A 24,136-nucleotide genomic window follows, 5' to 3' on the forward strand; every position below is an offset into this window, starting at 1 on the left:
GCCTCAGGACAAATTCCAGGTGTCTATTTGACTATACAAGTTCTAGATTTTTTCTTTGTGTGATTTTTTAAATGTTTAATTGTAACAAATCTATTATATTAAAAACAGAACAGTAAGGGAAGGAAGGCAAAAGAAGGAAAGGTCAGGGAAGAGGGGGGCCTGGGTTTCACAACAGATAATTTTATTATAGTAGTGTCACACAGTGCCTGTGGCCCTACCACTGGTAATAAAACAACAAAAAGTAAATACAATGCTACAACACCAACATCACTGTCTTAGCTCTTGGAAGAATAAAAGGTTCCAACTCAAAATATGAAGCCATGAGAAAAAACTGAGACACAAAGAGACAACATGACCAATTCCTGACACCAGCAAAATCAATCCCACTTATCCAATGAAGTTGTTTGAAGTAAGTTTTAAAACCTCTTGTGAATGTCTCAAACGGGAAATTCAGTAACAGAGTGAAACAATCTTAATCACATAAGATTAACGGCAGGCCAGAGTCCTTTTTTAATCTAATATATTCAATAGCACATAGACTAAGAGAGAAGGCCAATATCCCAAAGCCGTGTCAGCCTGACCCCCCCGGGGAGGGGTTTGTGTCCTGAGCCAACCAGGTCAGAACCATTAGAGAACCTTATTTGGAAGGACAACCCCCAGGGGTCTGATTAAAGCAAAACAGCTGGTGGTTTAGCTAGCATTATTGACCGCAGCATATCTCTCAGCAGCCCCAAAAAACTAAGTACATTACTAGCCTGCCAACCCCCTATCTGCAGCTTAACCACCAGGGCTGCGGTGGGGTAGTATTGCATGTGTGTACCTGTATGAGTGTGTGTGTGTGTGTGTGTGTGTGTGTGTGTGTGTGTGTGTGTGTGTGTGTGTGTGTGTGTGTGTGTGTGTGTGAGTTTGAGTGTGTGTGTGTCCAGCAGTCTATTTCTGTGTGAGGTCACTGGCCCTCCTGGGGAGTAGCAATGCAAGGCAAGAACGTCAGTCATAATCAGTGACTCTGCCGCCTCGTGCCATTCAGTCACAGTGTATATTTCCAGGAAAACCTGTTCAGGAAAATCTGTTCACCCGGATTCTTGGGAACTGGAAGCTTATTCCAACAGTGAGAACACATAAGTCATCTTATGTGACATGTTGCTGTGAAAAGGTTGTATGTGATCATACAAAAGGCCATTGCACCCCTTTGATTTTAAGAAACTTCACAAACCCTTTCTATGAGGCACACACATATAACACATTATGGGCAGGTATAATGCCTTATTAGGTCTTTATTATTCCATTTACATTTTTGGCATTTAGCATATGTCTTATTCCAAAGCGACTTACAACAAATCACATTTGACTAAGTAAGTGAATCATCTATCCACCAGTCACATCAGGAAAAAGTAATCTATGCTCAGGTCATTGGCAGTCGTCGTGCTAGAAGATAGAATACGTTTTTATTGCTATTACACAGGAGAAGCAGTACAGGGGGGTAGTAGATGTCTCAGTATAATATATCATATTATGTTAATAACTCATTATGAGATAATATAAGACATTCTAATGCAGTCATAACTGTACAGGCTTATTACTAGTCTCAAGGTTAACCACAAGCCTCCAACATCTTGTAATATAAGTGGAGGGATTGAGATCAAACTGTAGCTTGCCCTCTCTCACCGCCACTCAATTCACTACTACCATTACCTGCAGCTACTTTATTTATTAGCTGCGGCTAGATTCCTTTACTTACGGAATATTACTAAGTTATTCATAGTCCATCACTGCTTCCTAGTGATGGACTACTTGTGGAAATACTTGCATTAGATTACAACTCAGCTCCTCTAGGGCACAGTGCAATGAGTTAACTGTCATTCAAATAGCCCTATTACTGCCATACAGTACATGGCACTTGAATCACTCGATTCTCAAACATTTTGGAATACTACTGTCCATTTTTTAAAAGGCAAGACTTGTTTGTGACTGCCTGGCTTTCTGAACCTGAGGTTCAGCGGCTATGAAACAGACAACCCTCTCTTGGATCATAACATCTGACCAGGCTCCTACATAACATCTGACCAGGCTCATACATAACATCTGACCAGGCTCATACATAACATCTGACCAGGCTCATACATAACATCTGACCAGCCTCATACATAACATCTGACCAGCCTCATACATAACATCTGACCAGGCTCCTACATAACATCTGACCAGGCTCATACATAACATCTGACCAGCCTCATACATAACATCTGACCAGGCTCCTACATAACATCTGACCAGGCTCATACATAACATCTGACCAGATCATAACATCTGACCAGGTCATACATAACATCTGACCAGGCTCCTACATAACATCTGACCAGGCTCATACATAACATCTGACCAGCCTCATACATAACATCTGACCAGCCTCATACATAACATCTGACCAGATCAGAACATCTGACCAGCCTCATACATAACATCTGACCAGGCTCATACATAACATCTGACCAGGCTCATATATAACATCTGACCAGGCTCATACATGACATCTGACCAGGCTCCTCAGAGACATAGGACCTTGGACCCATGGATCTTAGGGTGGATTACACTTCAGAATCCATCCATCCTTCTATAGAAACCCTAAACATTTGATCGAGGATTAGTAATCTTGTCTACTTATCTACTAACTAACTGTAGATAAGACAAAAAAACGAATAAAAAGACAAATCTACTTCCCCCCTGTACTGTTTCTCCTGTGTAATAGTAATACAAACGTATTCTATCTTCTAGCATTTTGACTGCCAAATGGCCTGTGGCCCGAGCAGAGATTACTTTTCTTAAGATGACTGATGGATAGATGATTCACTTACTTGTGACAAATGTATTTGTTGTAAGTCACTTAGGATAAAGGCGTCTGCTAAATGTCAAACATGTAATGTAAATGTAATGTAAACGTAATGTAAACGTAATGTAAATGTAATGTAAACGTAATGTAAACGTAATGTAAATGTAATGTAAATGTAATGTACACGTAATGTAAACGTAATGTAAATGTAATGTAAATGTAATGTAAACGTAATGTAAATGTAATGTACATGTAATGTAAATGTAATGTAAACGTAAGATCGACTGCCGAACTGCTGCCATCCAAGAGACTGTACCACAGCCTCTGGGGCCAAAACCCGGAGGCTAAAAACCAGTGACTTCCACCAAGCAACCAGGCTTCTGAACAAGGGTAACGAAGGACTGGTGACTTCTCCCCCACTACACAAACACACACACACACACATAATCCACCTGTGAATACCGTTGTATCATATCTGTCATCCACTTCATCCTTATGTATAGGCTACTTACAGTCATATAAGTACACAGCACAGCATAATCCATCTGTAAATGCCAGTATCTGTATATTATTCTAATTCTAGTATTTGTATTATTTGTATTATTATATGACTCTATTGTCTATTGCCGTTTTTCTCTTGCTGCTGCAGTGTCGAGGGACCGAAGCCTAAGAATTTGACTTTACTTGTATACTGGGACGTAACAATAGACTTGATTCTGATGTCTGATACTAGGAGATCAGCACAGCGTCATTCAGTCAGACACCACACACATAGGTCATAATCAACACCCACCAGACCTGTTGGCTCTCCGTTGTAGGTCAGATACAGCAGGATGGAAATCATATCATAGTAAACTGTATTTCCATTGGCCATTGAGGAAGTGACGAAGAAGCCCGAAAACATCACGTCACTGGAAGCAAACACAAGCCTTGTCTCCTGTGTTAGCTACATAAGAGCCACAGGACCAAATGTGGGCCCAGATCTCTTAGGATGTCTGTGTCTCTCTGTGCTCTGGTGGGTCTGCCTGCTGACTTGACAAAGCTGCATGTCATTGCATAAGACTCTTTACGGACACCTGTCCATTCATGTAGGCTGCATGGGCGCTTGCCCTGGCCCCAGCCGTAGCCAGATAAGAGAGCAATAGACTGGGCTGAAGTCGCTGGCACACAACCACGCGTCTCTCTATCCGTCTGTGTGTCTCTATTTGTGTCATCCTAATCAAGCTCAGGCCTATTAGTCTGTCATGGCTGCTACCCAGGGCCCTTTTATGCTGGCTTTCCACTCCCTGGCAGCCTTGACGGATGGCAAGAGAAATGGGCCAACATTGATACTCATCGACAAGTAAGAGTTACTTAAAGAAGCGTCAGCAGGGTTCAATCACGGGAGGTTAATTTTGAACGAGTCTGGTCTCGGGTTCTCCTGTGTGAGTGGGAACATTATAGTTTCAATTACTGCTCGAGGGGATTAGCAGTGTGCGCCCAACACAACAGGCACGGAGTGGAAAACAAGAGATAGTCCTCTCCGTGTAGTTTCCATTAAAGTGTGCCGCCCGTGAGTGACGTGAATATTCAACTAAACGGTTTTCACTTGAATGATCAGAACAGTGGGGTTGACATTTCTGCTTGTATAGAGAATAACCCTACCAAGGGTCATGGGAAAACGGATCAACCCCACCTATTCATCATCACATCATTCCATAAACTGAAATGATTGCATGAGGATGTGATGAACAACAGGATTTTCTATAAATAGCTACATAAATGCAGACTTAAAGTGATTTTAAAAATTACACCTTACAGAATAGCCAGATGGTTACTTACCCTAAGAGTAGTCCATGGGCCAGAATTAAATATTTCATGGCATGGCCAAATCAACTCAAATTAACCTTCTGACTTACTTTGAGGTGATTTGTACACAATATTGAACACCGTTTTTTGTTAGCTGTGGCTAAAATTAGCTGAAGTTAGCAGTGGCTATTTAAACAACTCTGAACCATGGATTACAGTTTCTCCTGGCCCACATGATGTAGGCTACTGCTTTCAGATTAAGAAACCATCTGACTATACTGTAAAAATATACTGTAAAAAACGTAACTATCCCTTTAACTTCCAACTTAAACATCCAGTCCACTATATAACTCAATATCACAATCAGCAAGTTAACCATTTCAAACAGCTGGCACACACCAGTGGCAAAAAACACCAGCTTCCAAAATGTAGACATTACACATAGCTAGTTTATGTATGAAAGCAGCGTCAAAGAAACATCCAAGTCTTGACAACAGTGTGTCAACCGAGAATGAAAATGAAACCGCTGAAATTCAAGAACAAGATCTGAGACAGAATGGAGAAGAATGGTTTTCTACAGTAAGAACTAAGAAGAAAGAAAGGCTGTTATGTCTGTTTTAACTAAGAGCCCATGTGTTTCCCTGTTGGCCAGATAAGCAGCAGGTGCGTCATGTTTCATGCATGAGGAGGCTGATTTGTTGAGGGTAAGAGAGAGCATGGCCAACGACCTAAGGTGTGGTTGACAGGATCGTGTTGACCTCCTTCTGGTTCTTACTCTTAAGACACTCACTGTAGATATCCTTAAGGCACAGACACCTCTCCTTTTGTTACTGGATGACCAGAGCATATACCTTACAGGCAGCAGCACTAGCTGTAATTAACAAGCGAGGAGGTAGATCTCAGAAGAAATTGACTCCATGTCTGTGTTTTAAAGAAGATATGAGTTGATACAGCAAGCGATTGGCTGGTCCAAATGTTTGACGTTTGCCTTGTACGACAATCTACAATGCTGCCTTCACTTATTCAGCTCTAAAAAGTAATGAAAAGTGCTCATAGATACACTACATCAGCGGGAACAATGGAATTTGTTCCATTGGGAAAGTCATACACAATTTGCATTAATCTCTGCTTCACAAATATATATTTTTTTATTGAGAGCCATGAATTCTTATGTGAAATTAAAACTGTGATGTCTTCCTGATATAGCCTGACCTCTTGGCTATGTTAAAATTAAACATAGAAGGAAATACTGTTACTCACACCATGAAATGGTAGAGGAAACATCTCAATCCAGCGGGTCTCTCTAGGAAGTTGTAGACATCGCCCTGCATGCTAGTCTTGGTTACGTAGCGGCTCTGGAAGCGTTTTAGAGGAGGACGCAGGAGGAGGGCAGAGTGAGGAGGGCAGGAGGAGAAGGAAGGCTGGCCGACGTGGTGGTCGATCTGCAGCACTGGGTCCTTTGTGTCCATCGGCCGAGTGCAGGGAATGTTTGATCCATTATTCACCACTGAGGAGTCCTGTTCCAGTGAAACAGGAGAGTAGTGGCCGTGGATGCTGTGACTGTCAGTGGTCTCCACCAGGCTCCTGTCCGAGCTCAGGCTGACGCTGGCGTCGGGGTCGCCGTCAGGCCCCAAGGCCTTGGACGACCCTCCGCCACCACAGTCTTTGTTCGCGCGGCACAGCAGGTAGAAGAGGCGTCCTCGCCCCTCGCTCATGATGGATGGCAGAAATGTCCCGACACCGAAGGGCTTGGACTGGAGGTTACCAGGTGGGTTGGAGCTGTGTCGGAGGGAATCACCAGGATGGGGGGACACCACACCTAACAAGGCATATCCACCGCGGGGGTAAAGCCTACGCAGTGTGTAGGACTACATGTGTGGATCCAGATCTGCAGTGGAGGAAAGTAGACGAGTCAGGGAGGTAACGGTGACAGTGGACCTTGTAATACAATACACAACCATTAACCATTGTCCTGGAGAGCCACAGGGCTTACAGGGTTCTGTTGCAGCCCAATGTAATCATCAGATCGCACGTCGCAGGACAGCTGTTCCACTCCCTATCTTTCCCATTCAAGTGAATAAAACGTGCCTATGGCAGTGGCAGCAGAGGGTGGTGCACCCCAGTAAGGAGCTGTAAGGACAGTTAACATGATAGTAATGCAGCTAAAAAGCTAACAACAGATCTCCAAAATGTATTCAAAAAACGGCGTGCCTTACCTGATCTTTAATTTTCTTAAATGATCTTTCCACTGATAATGAAATGTGGACAATGTCATACTGTATTAACAGTGGGGCAGATAGCACAGCCCTTTTACCAATTCCTGACTAATGGAATACTATTAATTTATGTGATTTAAGTGATGATGACTCATTCCTTCACTGACTCATCACTTTATTTTAGTAATTGACATGATTATCTTTTTTTGCAGTGGTCAGACAAACTGCTCCTCTGAAAGGTGTGCTCATCAGAGAATCTCTGCAATATACAGGAGTACTCCCACTCCCACAAAACATTATATTTTGTACCAGCAGGGGTGCTAAAGACAGTAAGGGAAAATACATGAGCTCCAGTGGAGTTTTTCCCAAAAATGGCTTTCGAAAATTATTTTTGATATTAAAAGGCAATCTCACTTATTTCAAAGGACAGTATACACATGTGTTTAATATGAGGAACATTACTGTTTAGTCTCCAAGTAGGAGTGATGATCTAGGATCAGCTTTCTCTTTTAGACCATAATCAATAAATAATCAATAAAAAGATAAAGAATTGTATGGACCTGTAGGGACCTGATCATAGATAAGCACTCCTACTCTGAGACACTTTGTGGATACAGGCCTACACTACACTACTTCTAAAAGGGTTCTTTTTCTGTGGGAGAAACCTTTCAAGAAACCTTATGGGTTCCCAAAATCTTCTTCAAAGGATTCTCCCATGGACAGATGAAAAACCCATGATGGTCCTAGGTAGCACCTTTTGTTCTAAGAGTGTAGGTCTAAGGACTTTTCTCTCCTTGGCCAAACAGCAACCCAGAGTCTCATGACTTGTGCTCTCTGACTCATCTCTCTTGAGCCCAAAGAGATCTAACAAGAGGTTGAGTCAGTGTCATTAATATTGCATGTGGGGATATACAGGGGATTACAGTATGGATTTGGAGAAGTGTGGCAACCCATTATTACAGTTATCCTCTTTCACATGTGATCTGTGTTTACAGCATAACAATATACGTACATGTATGCACGTGTTCATTTTTACACTGCTTTTAAAATGAGTTTTTCCTTAAAGGCTATGAGAGCGTGATGTAATGGTTCATGGTTGAAAGTAATTTTACCGTACTGGGTTTAGTTATATAAACTCTATGTTACTGAGTGCAAACATTGGAGCTTACAGTACCTACTCCACCTAACCACATGGCACAGGCTACAACATTGTGTACTGTGATTATCGCACAGGAGTCTACACTCTACACACTATGTGAACTAACAGCACACTGACCTGACCATTAAGTTAGGTCATTACCTTTAGAAATGACCGTTTCTCTCCTACTGATCTTTTTTTTCTTTCTCAGCAGACAGGCTAATAATTGTTAATTGCATCCTCCATGGAAATGTCAAGTGCAGTAATTAGGAGGGTTCAATACCCTCTCCTTAAAGACACCGAACGGGCTCTGAAAAGTGATGAACTGTCCAGGACGCTCACTATTTAAAGCGGTCGGAAAATAAGTCTTTGTTGCAGAAGCTGAAACGTAACAGGAGCTAACTACCCCCGCCATGTCTGTCCACCACAGCTGAGGATGTGATGACAGTCGCCACCAGCACTCCTATCCGTCTCCATAGATAGGGTTTCTTTGCTGTTATAATAAAGCCAGGATGGACAACCATTTACCACACAATAACTCTGTCAGACATAGGACTCTTTAGTTACAAAGTGATACAATGTGTTATTGGAAAACTGGACACTGTGACATGGACACAGAAATCCATCCCTCATTCTATGTTAGAAATGGGCTCCCTGTGAAAGGCCTACAGTATTTCACTGTTCCTAATATTTGAAGTGTGTATGATAAATATGAGCAAAATAAAATACTTAGGCCTACTGGAACTTCACCATCTTCACCATAGTGGCATTTATACATCTTGATATCCACATTTTAGGATCAGAACTAAGGTAATGGTCAGTGAGGATGGTGTGCATGATGTTTCTGAGCACATCATTTCATTTCAGGTAAATGCACATGAATTCCCACAGTAATGTGACTCGGTAAACCTTCAACAAAGCTCACAAGCAACATTTGCTCTCCATCTTTCATGTGATGACATTTCTTGTTCCATGGGATGATCAGTTTATCAACTCCAAAATAAACAAACAAATACAAAAAATTACAGCCAACAAATATGTGTCAGTGTCACTGTCAGTGTAATACAGAGAACTATCGTTCATGTGTGTGTTATCTTAATTTCAAGAAGATGGGAATTGCAGTGTCACTTAATACCATTCACTCTACAGTACGTTGTAAATGATGTAAATTACAGAGAATTAGAAATCAACTTACCCCAGTTGAAGACAGACCTGAACTTTCCTTCAACAATTAGGCTACCCTATTGAATAAAGACAAACAACAACAAACTTCCCTTCAAGACAAATGAACCTACAGCATATCTATGTTGCGTGTAACTGTAAACTGATGGGAGACAGAGCGTAACAAATAAGATCAAAGAGGCTCAATAGACCATCTTTTTTTGTCGTTACTGTCCCTCGTCGCTTGTTCCTTGAAGTGTCGTGCGTCTTTGTCAGTGCATGTGTTGCAGCAGCTGGTGGATGCTGGTGACACATGTGGACAGAGCCTTTCATCGCGGTGCACAGAAGCCTATCCACTTGACGCACGTGACCACGGCGATGAAAATGAGTTTATTACAGAAGAGATCCTAGACTGCCGCATGCTCCTGGAACAAACTCCCTGAAGAAACCAAACAGGCCCAAACCCTTAAAATATTTAAATCTAAGCTAAAAACCTTCATGTTTTGCACCAGTTATGATTAAACACAAACACTTCTATCAATGTCTTTTTTCCATTAACTATTGTCTTTTTAAATGTTTTATCTATTTACTTCTTATATTTGCTTTTATTCATTGTAATTTTTATTTTCTTATGCTCCTCTTGCTGTATTTTTTAAATAATGTATGTAAAGCACTTTGAATTGCCCCTGTTGTATGAAATGTGCTATACAAATAAACTTGCCTTGTCTTGCCTAGACTCCTTTGATGGCATTTTTTTCTTCTTCTTCTTTAGCTTTTTTTTTTTCTTCTTCACATCATTCATATGATTCATAGGCATTAAAACATAATTTAATCGGTTTTTGTATGGGCCTACAAAACTAATCTTCACAAATCCATGTTTGAGGAAAATGATAGTTATATTATGACCACGATGTTTAGGTCAGTGGCTCAGATGTCACCAAAAAGTCACTAGAACTCACCGCCACAATTCACACTAGAAGTTCTGTGTAAGGCTCTCTAGAATGATGGTTTCCATAACAAAAATGCGAATTATATTATTTAAAACATACCATCAATTATGAAAACAATGTGTAGCCCTACTACTAAATCTGTAATAGCCATGTTTGGGGTGATACTGTTAAGAGAAAACAAATGGAAGACAGTTCACCTGTTCCAGGAGGATTGGCATCTCTACCAGCAGGGAGCGCCGACACACGGCTTTGACTGTGTGTGTTTCGCAAGAGCTTCTTGAGTACTGTTTGTCCCTCGCGAAGTGCAGTAGGAGTGTTTGACATTCTGAAAACATGGCTGTACATACACTGAACAAAACTGCCATGTCCCTGGGCCGAATAAAGGGTCACATTTTGGGAGTTCACGTTCGTAACCCGTTGAGCAGGGTCAGCTATGCGACAGCTTTAACAACTAACACTTCTAGTCCAAATAACCCCAGAGGAGGTGAGTTGTTGATTGCAATACCATGATCAGACCCCCATGCTACCTTGCTAGCATGCTAATGGTATGGATGATGGTCATGGCATGTTTCATAGTATGACTGTCCTGTATTTGCCTGCATTTAACGTGTGGTGATCAAGATCAAGGTGTATAGAGTCAAAAGAAGAAAAAATGCTTTACTCCCAATATTTACAGAGGGCACTGTATTTTTTTTTGATGCTCAGGTTATTATTATTATTATTATTATTAAGAACATTGTAACATAATATCAGCAATTATATTCAGGCTTGATCTAACTAAGGATCAGAGTTAATTGTTCTTTCTTTCTTTCTTCCTTTCTTCCTCATGAATTTCAGGATTCCCTGATAGAGACAACAGAGGACCTTTCGTCAGAAAACCAAAAAGAGAGGTGGGTGGAGTTGATTACATTAGGGACAGTTTTAAGAAGACAAACGATTCGACATGAGGAAAGAGGCATGAAATAAGGCTGATTCTTCTCACTTACATTGTTATACATAGACCTATGGCTAATTCTTAAGATTAAACCAAGCTGTTCATTGATAGTCACCGAAACATGATCACTCTCTCCTGCTTGTCCTTTTTCTCTGTGATGTGTTCCAGCCAGGGGATCCCAGGACACAGAGGATGCCTGTTGTTGACCAGGACTGGACAGCAGTGTATCCCACTGCAACCCCCTTCCGACAAGGCTCTGTGCCCCTGCCAGTGCGCATGGGATACCCAGTGAAGAGTGGAGTGCCCCCTGAGAAGAAGGGCAACCTGGAGCTCATCAAGGTCAGAGTTCATGACCTCTCTCACCCAGTGTCCTGGCAAACCTTGGTTCTGAAGGTGCCGTGACATTGGAGGTTTAACTTGAAATTATACGTGACACCTTATAATGCAGTGTGATGTAGATTTGAAGTTCTGTTCTTATTCTGTTATTACCATTCTCAGATTCATAACAAACATCACAAGAAAGAAACCCCACCATACTATACACTGTAATGACAAGACATGATTGAACTATATGATTCCCATCACAGGTTATCACCAGCTACTCAATATACAGACACTCATAAGGAAGTTAACCGGTCCTGCAGGACGTTGATATTAGAATTGTATAGTGGGTGGTAGTGATCTACTGCCTGCTGCAGGCCTTGGCTCTCTGTCCATGTCAGGATTACAGGCTGCTGTTTCTCGACAACCGACCACTCCATCTGGCCTCGGTCCACCTTCTGATTGTGTCCCTAGGCCAGCTGGACCTTTTGGAATATAACATTATTGATTTCATTTCCCAATTCTACCACAAGGAGGCTTAAACGATTAGTCTAAGAATTGGGGTTTTGCTTCCTTGCTTGTTTTAGATTTTGGTTTTAGGACCGTCGCCTACTTTGTGCATAAACAATTGCAGGGTCTGGCGACTGCAAAAGTTCATTGTGAGGGTCAGTCTTTTGTGTGACTTGTGTTCTGTACCGTCTCTAAAGGAGGTGACGTGAATGCAATCTCATGTAAATCTATTATCTGTTTCAGATTCCAAACTTTTTGCATTTAACACCGGCAGCCATTAAGAAACACTGCGAAGCTCTGAAACGTGAGTCATAGTCTTGAACATTGGCAGGTCATTATCTGATGTTGTGTGTTTCCTGATAAACTAACCCTAACCTCCATTACTGTAGTCAAAGTGAGTCGTGTTGACTGTCTCCTTGTCTCCTCTCTCCAAAGCGTTCTGTACAGAATGGCCCTCAGCCCTGGACACAGAAGCTAAATGTGACGAGCACTTCCCCATCAAAATGGAGAGCAAAGAGTATGTGTCTGCCGGCACCTCCCTCCGGGACCCATCTGCTCGCATTGTCAATCTCAAAGTGAGTGTCTTTCTGTCTCCTACGTAAGTTTATCTTGCAGATTAAAATACTAGCATTCAATTGTACAGGTTTGACCTCTTTAAGCCACCTCTACTCTATGCAGGTTTATCCTCTTTGTGTCGGATGAATCTAGACATTCATTAGGAAGCATAAAACAACATTTCTCATCATGTCTCAGTGACCTTTCAGGAAATGTGTCCATAACTCCTCCGGAAGATCTTACAGACACGTACTATTTCCACAGCTTCATCTATATGATTACAACCAACAGCTGTTCCTTAAAAGTAGCAGGGCGGGGCGCTGCACACTAAAGCGTCAGCCATGTAATCGCAGGGTCCCCAGTTTGATTCCGGGTGTCAACCTCGCCTGCATGTCATCCCTCCTCTCTCACCCACCCTTCCTGCCAATCTCTACTGTCTAAGCAGAAATGCCCTAAAAACATTAAAAAGTAGCAGGGCTACTTAACTAACCAAGTGACAAAAAGCTACATCGCCATGTACGGAGAAATGTATTTTCATGTTTAGATTTTTCAGCTGAAATATGCAATTTCCACATTAATCACCAGCCATCTGCTCCACTGACACTTTCCCCCCTTAGATCTACGACCTCGAGGCTGGAATTATTCAGACATTAATCCCAACTGGATTAGTCTGAGATAGTCAAAGATAGATTGCAGGATAAATCCCATGGAGCTAGGGGTCCAGATACATCAGAAACTGTATTGAGAGTGAGAGTCCCCGTCCTCACGCCAGGCCGACTTTAATTCAAAAACATACCCCCACCTCCCCGCCCTCCAGATGAATGTGTATACTATGCTACAATACGTGTGTTTTCTGACAACACATGGCGCCAGATGTAGAGCACCCACCCACACAGTAGCTAGTAGTACCTGCACGCACACATTCATAACACAGAGAAATTATGTTTTAAACTGCCCCCATGAAACAACGTCATCATACAGTAATCTCTTTTGTTTACCCCCGATAAAGTAGGTTACAGATCAGCCAAGGGGTCTTAGCTGGAGACGAGTGACCTTTTCAGGTTCTTGATGTGGTTCTCATTGTGCTGGGAGGATGTGATTTTAGAATCGTTGTCTTGAGAAATTCCATGTCTTGGTCTTCTCGTCGGTCACTGTATGAACACCAATGATTATAATCTGCAATGAATGAACATAGTGTATATGTATAATGTATATGCCATTTAGATGACACTTTTATCCAAAGCGACTACATTGCAGTGAGTGCATACATTTTTTCAGTATCCAACCCACAATCTAAGCATTGTTGGCGCCATGCTCTACCAACTGAGCCACAGAGGACCACAGTGATTTCCTAGGGTAAAGGTTGAAAAAAATAAACGGTATTAGCCATATTTCTCTGTAGTTTCCTATTCAATTTGGAGACTTTGAGTGAAGTGAAGTGACTTGTAGCTGAAGGGTTTTGACATTAAATGCGGCACAGTATATTCAACCTGATGATTGGGCTTTGTGATGGCTTTATTAATCAAGAGAAAACATACGATTCAGTATTAAAATGTCACGTCTTTGTCCACCCAGGTGAAGATCTCAAGCCTGAATTTAGATGACCACGCGCGGAAGAAGATGTTGAAACTTGTGGGAGAGAGGTACTGCAAAAAGACGGACATGCTCGCCATCACTGCTGACAGGTAAGCAGCGTAGCATCCTAACAAACACGTTTTTATGGCTCAAATTTAATATAAAAATGTGGTCATCTGGTTTGAGGTAATGCAAATAATAAATGCATAATTGGTCCATCTTCTCTGTGTCTATTGGTTCTCAGAATTGTCTTTTGAGCGCCATATTGTGATGGTTGGTTTGATGGTTATCCTTTCTTCCCTTCCCTCTGCCAGCTGCCCTGTGAGACAGCAGAATCATGACTACGCCATGTACCTTCTGACTGTCCTGTATCACGAATCTTGGGTATGTTTTCTTTTTTTTTCTTTCTTCTAAATTACAGCCTAGGCAACTTGGGTCAATCCACATTACCTAGCCCTGATCTGTGAAGCCACATTGTAGCCTACATTATACACAGGGGTGCACATAACTTTTTGGGGCCAGTGCTCAGAGGAGCACCTAGGGATGCTGCTTGGTGCTCCCCGAGCTCGCGAGTCACGACCCGTCCCACAGGATGGATAAAAAAGCTATACATGGATAACTTATATTAGCAAAACGACATTTATTCATAAATAAAGATGAACGAACAAATGATTGTGTGCAAAACAAAAGAAACAAATGCAAAATCAAATGACTGCTCTTTAAGCATGAAAGTATGTCAGACTCCTTTAAACACAATGAAATCAACTGACATCTCTTTAAGCACTAACTGAATGTCTGTTCTGTAAACACTGAAATCAACTTTTCAACAAAAAGTTACAGCCTAAGCATTTATTTATGCTACAAGCTTAATCATAATCATCACTGCTCTCTTGACTGCTGTAAGTTATCACTGTCCTCAATTTCAACCATGGTAGAGGATGTTGTAGGCTATCACTTTAAATAGCTCATTATTTTGATTGTGCAACAAAGTCTTTTTTTTTTCCCTAATAGAATTCCCAACCATATTCCCTGGGTCAGGGGTCTAGGTGCGATAATGAAGCTGTAAAACAAACGTCTGAACGTTTGAAAGCTTCAGAGAAAAGAAACGTGAAGTCCCTTGGTGTTGTTTTTCCTTTTAGCGACGAGTCGTTCGGGACTGAATTTTCACGTGTCGGCGTGATAACCGTGCGATACGCGATACGCGGAATGAAAGTACAAGTTACGATACTTTCCGAATGTTTTCGTGAGGGGAGTCGCCGTGGTCGTTGTGATGGCGTTACGGGGCTTGCAGTGATGCAGCAGTCAGCAGTCAGCAGGTGGATTTTGAGGAAGTAAATTCCTCTCCCAGCGCTTGCAGCTGTTGGTGCGCAAGAGCGCGTTCATGCCGCTGATCTTCCGCGCAGCATGCATTTTGGCGACGCATGCGCACTGGCGCACCAGTTATGTGCACCCCTGATTATACAATCTAATTCATGTCTCAGTTCATACCAAACAATTTGAGTAGTTGAACTGCCCAGCTCACATGCCAGACAGACAGACAGACAGACAGACAGGTACATAACTGTCCAGAGCATTATTACTAAATAGATAACTAATACTGTTTCTCCACTCCGGTGGAAACAGTACCCACAGGTTTGCCTTTCAACTACACCATTAATATTTCAGGGATTCACCATTCACAGGTACCATTCACAGCCAACCCCCTGGACATTCATCAAGAATATTCCAACGTCATCGGTGCTTACTGCCCGCTATCACTTTCTCTTAAGCCCTATTCGGACAGGATTAGTACTATCTGGGGACCTCGTGTAAATGTCTGCGTTTCGGGTGACGCATTCGCATGGGATAAGCGAAGTCTGTGTTTTACTAAAATTTACTGACATTCCCCCAGATATGATGTCATGGCTCTGTGTAACACCCGCTTCATGAACAACAAGTGCAACAGGCTTTGGTTAGTTCTCGAACACATGGCAGAAAAAAGGGCCAGAATAACTCACCCCAAATCACTGACATTCGCACGGGATAAATCACAGGATCAAGAGTTCAGCGAATTATGGTAGGTCATTTGCAGTGGAATGTTTTAGGGACATGGCCGATTCGCACAGGATTAAGAACACAGACGACCTCCGTAATTATTATAAATGACCATAGGTCCCCAGATAATACTAACCCCGTCCAGTGTTTCCTCCAGGAATTTTTACATTAGTGGCGGAGAGCCCTGTCCGCGCGCGTTTTTTTTTTCACGCGCGCTCAAAACAACGACCTAATTTCAACCAAAACTAGAGGGAGGATGGCAAAAAAAATAATAATATATATATATATATATATATATATATATATACAGAATATAAACTTGTGATACCGGTTTCCATCCATCAGCTCTGAAGGTTTACGTTACTCACGGATCCAATGTCCTTCCAAACGAGCAGTCTGGCTCCGTCTCAAACACAACAGGAAAAGTATGTCCAACTTGGCGAAAGTTTCCGAGTATTTCCAACTTGCGCGAGTTCTTCAACTTGCGACAGTTTTTCAGCAGGGATGGTTGAGTCTGCACGGTTCTCATGCCGGTTCACATTTAGACCAATCAGGAGTAGCCCTTGTGTCACGTCGTCAACTGAATGTTTAATGTCATTAATCTGATTTTGGATCAGCGGTTAGAGAGAGATGGGCGTGGATTTAGGTGCACTTTTAGTCAACATCCATTATAGCGCTGATCTAGGATCAGATATATTTTAATCAGCTAAAATGTTCAGAGGTGGATTTTTTTTTTTTTTTTTGTGGACTGAATCAATTAGTGGCGGAGGAAATTCATTCATGGCGGCCCGCCACCAATAAATGCATATAGAGGAAACACTAGCTTCGGAGCCATATCCCTTGATTCCAGAATGCATTGCGAATCATCTACAGAAGTCTGATTTCGCTCTTTTCAATACGGAACACAGCCACGAATGTCATTTACATTCTCTGTAATCACTTATTAATAAAGATTAGAACAATTATGATAACCATCTTATTATCTTAGTTTAATGTCATTTCAATGCATTATAGACCTTTTCTTTATATAACAAGCATAACAAAAAAATCGCTTTTATGCCGACGTGCTGTGTCTAACCTTAACAGGCTGATTTGTGGATGACAGTCACGCATATTGACATATTTCCATGTCTGATGGCATATGACACCTACTAATGTAATTTCAATGCATTATAGACCTTTTCTTCACAACAAGCATAACACATCCCAGCGAGCAGGGAATTGCCGACATGCGTGAAAGGGAGCAACACGGGTATCTACCGGCATTTGGCTCAAGCACAGCCTTCCCATAGAAGGCATGGCACAGAGCGCGATTCACATTTCCGAGATGTACAATCCTGTTTATTTAGAAATAAATTATTACCTGTGGCGTTTGACAGCGGATGACGGTAGACATATTTAATGTTCAGTTATCTATCTAACATTAGGCTGATTTGTGCATGATAGATTGCGCGTGTTGCCACAGTGATATTATACAGTAACAAGTCACTTGTGCACAGGCAGTAGTTTTGTAAACAACTGTTCGGTTGGTCCAGACGCCAAGGTTCTGTTTCACCCTGTGAGCACCATGAGAGTGGAAACTGTCCTCCATGTTGATGGAAGAGATGGGCCATAGCAATAAAAGGAGGTCACACCTAGAGGCTGTGGAGTCTTGTGGAGTCTTGTGAAGATGACGCCCTCTCCTTTCCACTCCTAACATTTATCTACAACAATCAACAGCGACAGTTTAACCCGCCGGAGGAATGTCTACCCTTCTCTCTTCATCGTGTGAAAGAGTAAGCCCATTTAGCGTGTCTCGGGGTTAGATAACAGATAACAGGCAGAAGGGCGGCAAACAGTAGCATTGTCCCACTGACATTTCCTCTCAAACAGGAGAAAACAGTCCGCTGGATCAGATGTTGACCCTGACACTAATTTAGAAGTACACCGACCACACCGCACCGGAGAAATCTGCCACCGCCGAGGGTCACAGGCACAGGCCCTTTTCGCATGAAAGTACAGCCATAAGGGACTAAATGACTCCACCTGTTGTGCAACTCCTTCCTTTGGGGTTTCTCGTAAAGGCTGGGATTTGGCTAAGTAAAAGGCCTTGGCTTTTTTAACACTGTGGGGAATGGTGTCAGAGCCGGGAAGCGGAACACTGTCCGCTGCCCTTTGGACGTACAATGGAAGGCACAGTGCTGCCCACCGCGCTGATGGAAGCTGTGAGAGTGGAGCCGTACTCAGGTAGTAACGCAAGCCCACAAAGAGGCCGATTGTTAGTGGCCACCAAGGCGATTCTATCTCTTCCACTCAAGGAGTCGGACCCTCTCCTCTCTCTGCTCTCCGCTAATTCCACGGCAGCGTCTTCCATCAACCCTGCTGGGCCAGTGGGCACAAGAGGCTCACGGTCCTCTCTCCGTCTGGCCTTCCCTTGCCTAAACCGGAAATGGAACGATATTCTGGGCTCCACCAATGGAAACAAAAAATGCTCCATAATGTCGAAAACAGGTGGCCATCATCGCCACCTTTTCATTATTTTGGCTGCGCCCCTGAAGAAACGAAAGTAACGACAGACATGGTTCAGACCAGCCGTCACTTACCTAAAAACACACTATTGGAATTATTTCCAATTCAATTGCTTAGAATTGAAGAGGAAAAAAAATCCACAGGGTCAATATGGTGGGCTCTTAACCATCCCTAATCTTACACTGTGGAGATGGGTAACAAGGCTGTACTAGTTCCACATAGTCAGGCTGAAGAGGAAAGGAGAGGGAGAACCTCCGGCCATCTCCACATACCCTAGATAAGGAACTCCAGCCGGCTTGGATGTTATGGACGATATAGATGTAATGATGGTCATTAACCCCAAACACCTGGAGTGCAGGAAAGCCGAGGCTCTGTTGTGCCCCTTGCTTTAAGCTACCTTACACAATGAGCCTTTTGTACTCTGGGGAATGTGATGGGAGTGAGACAGGCTGTGGAGAGAGCACCACGTATGGAGAAACACTATCTCTGTGAGAGGAGTGCACCACAGAAGGCTGAGGGGGCGACCGGGTACCCTTCGAGGTTCCTCAACCACCATAACAACCCTCAACACGAGAGGGACCGTCACAGACTCCTGTGGGGAAGGGGGGGCCTTTTCTGAACATGTTGCCTAACTCATTGCTGTCATATTTAGGAATAAACTAATGATACCTGGTTAATATTTGTCGAACGCTAGCGATGTCTTGACCCGGTTCTGCTTGTTCTCGACAGAAAACGGAAGCCTGGGAGGCTGAGAAGACCGTGGCAGACATGGAAGAGTACAGCTGGGAGGACAGCCCCTCTCAGAAGAACACGTTGGCCACGTTGGGTCTCATGCAGGAGGCCGGGGAGAGGGAGGAGCTGCTGGGAAGACCAGAGGTTCAGGAGTATAAGGACTCTGTTACCAGGCTGAAGAACGAGGGAGAGAGTGAAAGCAGCGTGCTCCAGTACAGAGAAGCTGTGAAGAAACTTTTCAGCCTCTAACAATGTCCTTTATATACCGTATACAGATACACACACACACACACGGGACAATGACACAGTATGATCTACTATTTACATCTTTCAGGAGGGCCTCCAAACAGTGAACACACAACATGCCGTAGGCTTACAATGGAAAGACATTCTTGTGTCCAGACCAGATCAGTCCAGGTCCAATCACATCTGTACAAAGACCGGAGCTTAGCTGCCTCACCCTTGTGTTGATCAGGAAAACATAAGTGAAGTTTTTAGCATCTGATTTGACAACACGTTGCAGGTGATGCCTGTAAACATCCCATGTGAAATATTTATTTACAAAAAATAAAATCGACATCTGTTCTATGCTATTATTAATATATGTAAAACTGAAAGCCTGAAGCAAAAATGTATTCATTGCATTGTAAATAAAATGCTTTCTTTTTCTCAAGCTTGGAAGTTATTTTTGGATGATAAACGAGTGCATTCACATCACTGCGTAGTTTTACTAGTTGTACCTCCACCCCATCACAATTGCCCTTCAATTCCCACTCTACCCATCCCCCGCTCCCCCTCCCCCCCATCTCTCCCAGGGGACCAACAACAAGCACCATACTAAAAGGATGCCTTCAATTACGGATGGATGAAAAGCACCATACCCTTCAAAAGACTTTCTGCTCTGGTCCTGCAGTTCTGGGTCAGGGGAAACCCGATGCGCAGGAGAGATGTTCTGGAGGAGAACTTGGGGCTTGCCAGTAGGCCCAAACCTCCACTCCCACACAGTCCAGTGCATTTAGCAGCTTAGTGCCCTCTCTAAACAAACCTAGGCTTGTTATTGCTGCATGTCTTGGTTGGGAGCCCCCATCGATGCACTTAAGAGCAGAGCAGACAATCTATGGGGTTTGGCATCTACATCAGTTTGATCTCATTGGACCACATCAAAATGTAGGGCTGCCAAATGGACAGCATATCATCTTTCGGAAAGCAAATGACTGCAGAATGCATCAGCAGTTCAGTGTAAAGCCATTACCTCAAACTGTAACCCCAATCCTCACAACGGGTCCTAAGGTTTTGGCATCAGGATCTGATTTTTGTAGGTTATTCTCAGTACTAGCCTTCATCCATACAATCTATCTCTCAAAGACCACTAAAATGCAAATGGGAGAGAAAATAATTACTGATTAATAACATTTTCATACAGCTTCATAAAATACAACTATATACCAGTCTGGAGATCTCCAGTATGTGCAGTGGAGTTTCAGCCATTTCCCCCCCAATTGGTCCAGTTCACTCCCCACAGATTTCATTTGAAGTTGGATAAAAAAAGTTTAAAAACATTCAGTTGTCAGGTTAGTTTCCTGTGGTCCCATCTCATTTTGAACAAACACTTGTTCTCTAGTAAACACATTTGTAAAAAAAAGGGGAAAAAAAGACTGCAGTTCTTGTAAAAGCAAAACCCCGTACACGCCGACCCCACAATGTCACCTCACGAGCTCTCCCTGACGATGACATACTTGATGAGCCGCATGGAGCCCCCTTTCCCCCTCCAGGTGGTCCTGTAGCGCCCCTGCCTCTTCCTCCGACCCCTCCAGCTAACCACTAGAAGGATGGAGCAACAGCAGCTCAGCAGCACCGTGGTGCAGGTCGCTATGGCAACCAGAAGGGTGTGGGCCGCCACATGCCATCCTGGTCCCAGGCCCCCAGGGGTCTCCCCGCTGGCCCCTTGACCTCCCTCTCCCCCTGCTGTGTGGTTCCTCCCTTGATAGCCCTTGGTGTCGTTGGGGTACTGCTTGCTACCGTCCATGTTGGCTGGGGGGGCAATGGTGGTGGGAGGGCTGGTGGCTACTTGGATGGCGGATGTGTGCTTCTGGGTAGTGGTGGAGGGCTGTGGGGTAGTGATGGGGGACTGTGAGGTGGTGGTGGTGGTGGGCTGATGGAAACCCATGTGGGTTAACGGAAAGATAGAGGTAGTCTGGGTGATGGAGTGGGCATGGGAAGTGGGGGTTGGGGTTGGAGGAGAGGTGGTGGGGACATGGGTCTCCAGGGGGGCGGCTGTGGTGGAAGAAGGGGTGGACGTGCTGGAGGAACGTGGCGTAGTCTGACTAGAGCTCCGAGGTGAGTTGGCGGGTGTCCGTGTCCGTGCCGGTGTCCGTACGGTGGGTGCCGGAGTCATAGGCAGCGCAGGCGGGATAGGGGGCCGATGGAACTGGCGCTTGTCTGAGGCCAAGGGCTCAGAGGCGTTGACTCTGGTGTAGAGGTGAGGCAGCACTCGCACATTGGAGGTAAAATACTTCCCAAACACCAGCAGGTCAGGATCCACACCTGAGAGGCAAAACGAAAATGTCAAAGATGATCCGTAAACAGGTGACTACAGTAGCCTTTATTATGATCACAACCACAGTACAATCTGGAGCCTCCGACTGCCTATTGTTCCAAGGGGGCAAAACTTAAGAATCGCCAAATTGACAAATTGTTTTACATCTACAGTTACACTTTACATTAGGTTGCCCCTATACTGTATGTGTAGTAATGATGATGAAGCACTGTATTCACATGTAGTTAGTATAAAAGGATAAAACATGACTTTGAGGCTCACCTTTAGTGATATTGTACAGGATAACGTTGCCTCTGTGGCTGAGGATGCAGCTCTCCAGTGTCGGACAGTGCAGGTGAAAACAGTTCACATTCTCTTGAATGGTATCATAGTGGAATATCGCCAGGTTACAGGAAACTAAGGAAATACAGAACATGTGTTTTAATCAACAGAGGGCAGAGCGCGTAATTAATAACATGTACACACAACAGTTACAGTTTTGTGAATTTCATATCTTAAAATAAAGTAGGCCTATGTTAAGTACTAGTACAGGTTAACTTTACATAGACATGTCGTGACGTTAGAATTATAAGGTTCTATCACAATTTTTGTCAAAATTTAGTTTTTTACATAATCTGATCCATTAGGTGTTAATGCCTGTGTGGTGTTATTTTTAAAATGTTGAGTTTTTTGAGTTAGTAATTCATAAAATACAAAGGTTCCATCTCACAAAACATAATGGAATGTAAAAACGTTGACGCTCAATATCTCTGAACTACCCTAAACGGAGATAGAACCTTATCATTCTAAGCTCACGATGTAATGGGAAATAAGGACGGAGAAACATTTCAGTTTCAGAGGATTACACAATCTCACCCCAAAACTGCAATAATAACTTACAATTTCTCGTAAGGCAACAAGTGCGGCTGCATTTCAGCGCCGTCTCCTCCTGGTAATACTTCAGAAGCTGCGCGCCTCGTCTCTGAGATTCCTCGATGTCGATGAAGATGCCAGGGAAGCGCCGGATCCAGCAGTTCTTATAGTAAGAAGTCTGCGAACACCGGGATTCAGTGTGGCACACCAAACTCACAATCGTTAGCAAACTCCATGGAACAGTCATTGCGCGTGTGGCATGGAAGTTAGTCAAATCATGCTAAAATACAAGTCGAGGAAAATAATGCACATTTCGATCGGAACTGCGAAGTATATCAACTCAAGAAGCTTTAGTCGATCGAGATGAAGTCAGTAGAGAGTGCCTCTCAGAGCCAGTGAGTGCGCCTTTGTCACGACTACATACCTTCAGGACAGGTTGGAGACGTAAGTGGACGTAATGTATCCACTATGCGCCAAATCGTTGTCTGCCTGTCTGTCTGTGATTGATAGGCAGGGATTTGCCTTTCATCCAAGCTAATCTATGCAAATGCTCTTACAGTATACCATTTGTGCAATAGCAGGGTTATATCCACAATAGTTGCCAGGAAGAAGCAGACTGCCCCAAAATATCACCCACTGCCCACAGCACAGGTGTGTCCAAGTGCCAGCTGGGGGTTGGGTTTGCTTTGATATTGTGTGATTGGGAAGCTTTTTAAGAACACTGATAAGCAAACTCCTTCCACGAATGAGGGAGTGACGTCTACTTGTACATATTAATTAACTGAGTTAATTTATCCAGTCTGATATTTCTATAAAAAGTTGATAGCCAGATCAGTGCATCGGCACTGATGTAAATACAGCCCACTATGCCAGTAGGAGACACACAAGCCCACCTGACTACAAAACATGAAAGCTGTTGTGCCTCTGCTGAGCCATATGTTATTCAATAATGTAGCCCTCTTCCTTTTACCCGATTAGCAAAACATGTAGTGGAACTCACTGGGGTTTTTGTACATGCTAGATTTGATTTATCACAATGAAGTCAGCATCACTAACGCTGACTATACAATAGCCTATTCTGTTGCCTCAGCATAGATTTTGTGTAGAATAAGAGGTACAGTGCCTATAGAAAGTCATCATTCCCCTTCACTTTTTCCACATTCTTTTGTCTTATAGACTCAATTTAAAATTGATTAAATAAAAATAAAATCAATAAACACACAATAGGCCTACCCCTTAATGACAAAATGAAAACACGTTTTTAAAAATGTACACACAGAAATACCTCATACACATAAGTATTCAGACCCTTTGCTATGACACTCTTAAAATTAGCTAAAAAGCTAAAATGTCATCAACAAATCACTCAGTAAGTTCAATGAAGTTCATCTTAATGCAAGGATAATAGTTCATGTCATTTTAGAATTCATATCTTTGTTTTTATAGGGGCTCTGATTTGCATAGGAATCAATTACACA

The 24,136-nt window shown here is 43.1% G+C and overlaps 3 protein-coding genes across 3 annotated transcripts in view; 1 reads left to right on the forward strand and 2 right to left on the reverse strand.

The window, feature by feature from the left end:
• kcnq1.2 (potassium voltage-gated channel, KQT-like subfamily, member 1.2) overlaps positions 1–8,731 on the reverse strand; it is a gene marked incomplete at both ends in the record, with an annotated part of 167,417 nt that extends 158,686 nt beyond the window's left edge. The window contains 2 exons of the mRNA XM_080544662.1: positions 5,876–6,394; positions 8,709–8,731. Coding sequence (XP_080400788.1) covers positions 5,876–6,394; positions 8,709–8,731 — 542 coding nt within the window. The remainder of the gene's footprint in view (positions 1–5,875; positions 6,395–8,708) is intronic.
• A 1,680-nt stretch (positions 8,732–10,411) lies between these two features.
• mrps35 (mitochondrial ribosomal protein S35) lies at positions 10,412–19,865 on the forward strand. Its single transcript, XM_080545370.1, has 8 exons — positions 10,412–10,564; positions 10,918–10,970; positions 11,183–11,353; positions 12,089–12,149; positions 12,281–12,420; positions 13,976–14,085; positions 14,290–14,359; positions 19,247–19,865. Exons 1-8 carry the CDS (start codon positions 10,414–10,416, stop codon positions 19,496–19,498), a joined length of 1,008 nt encoding a protein of 335 aa, XP_080401496.1. The 5' UTR covers positions 10,412–10,413; the 3' UTR covers positions 19,499–19,865.
• A 1,092-nt stretch (positions 19,866–20,957) lies between these two features.
• Positions 20,958–22,905, reverse strand: mansc4 (MANSC domain containing 4; the record flags this gene model as incomplete). The annotated part of the gene is made up of 3 exons (XM_080544663.1): positions 20,958–21,793; positions 22,068–22,202; positions 22,686–22,905. 3 exons carry the CDS (start codon positions 22,903–22,905, stop codon positions 20,958–20,960), a joined length of 1,191 nt encoding a protein of 396 aa, XP_080400789.1.
• Between the last annotated feature and the right edge of the window lie 1,231 nt (positions 22,906–24,136).

The sequence above is a fragment of the Nansenia antarctica genome (genome assembly GCF_963989245.1).
Source record: "Nansenia antarctica genome assembly, chromosome: 14".
Lineage (NCBI taxonomy): Eukaryota > Metazoa > Chordata > Actinopteri > Argentiniformes > Microstomatidae > Nansenia > Nansenia antarctica.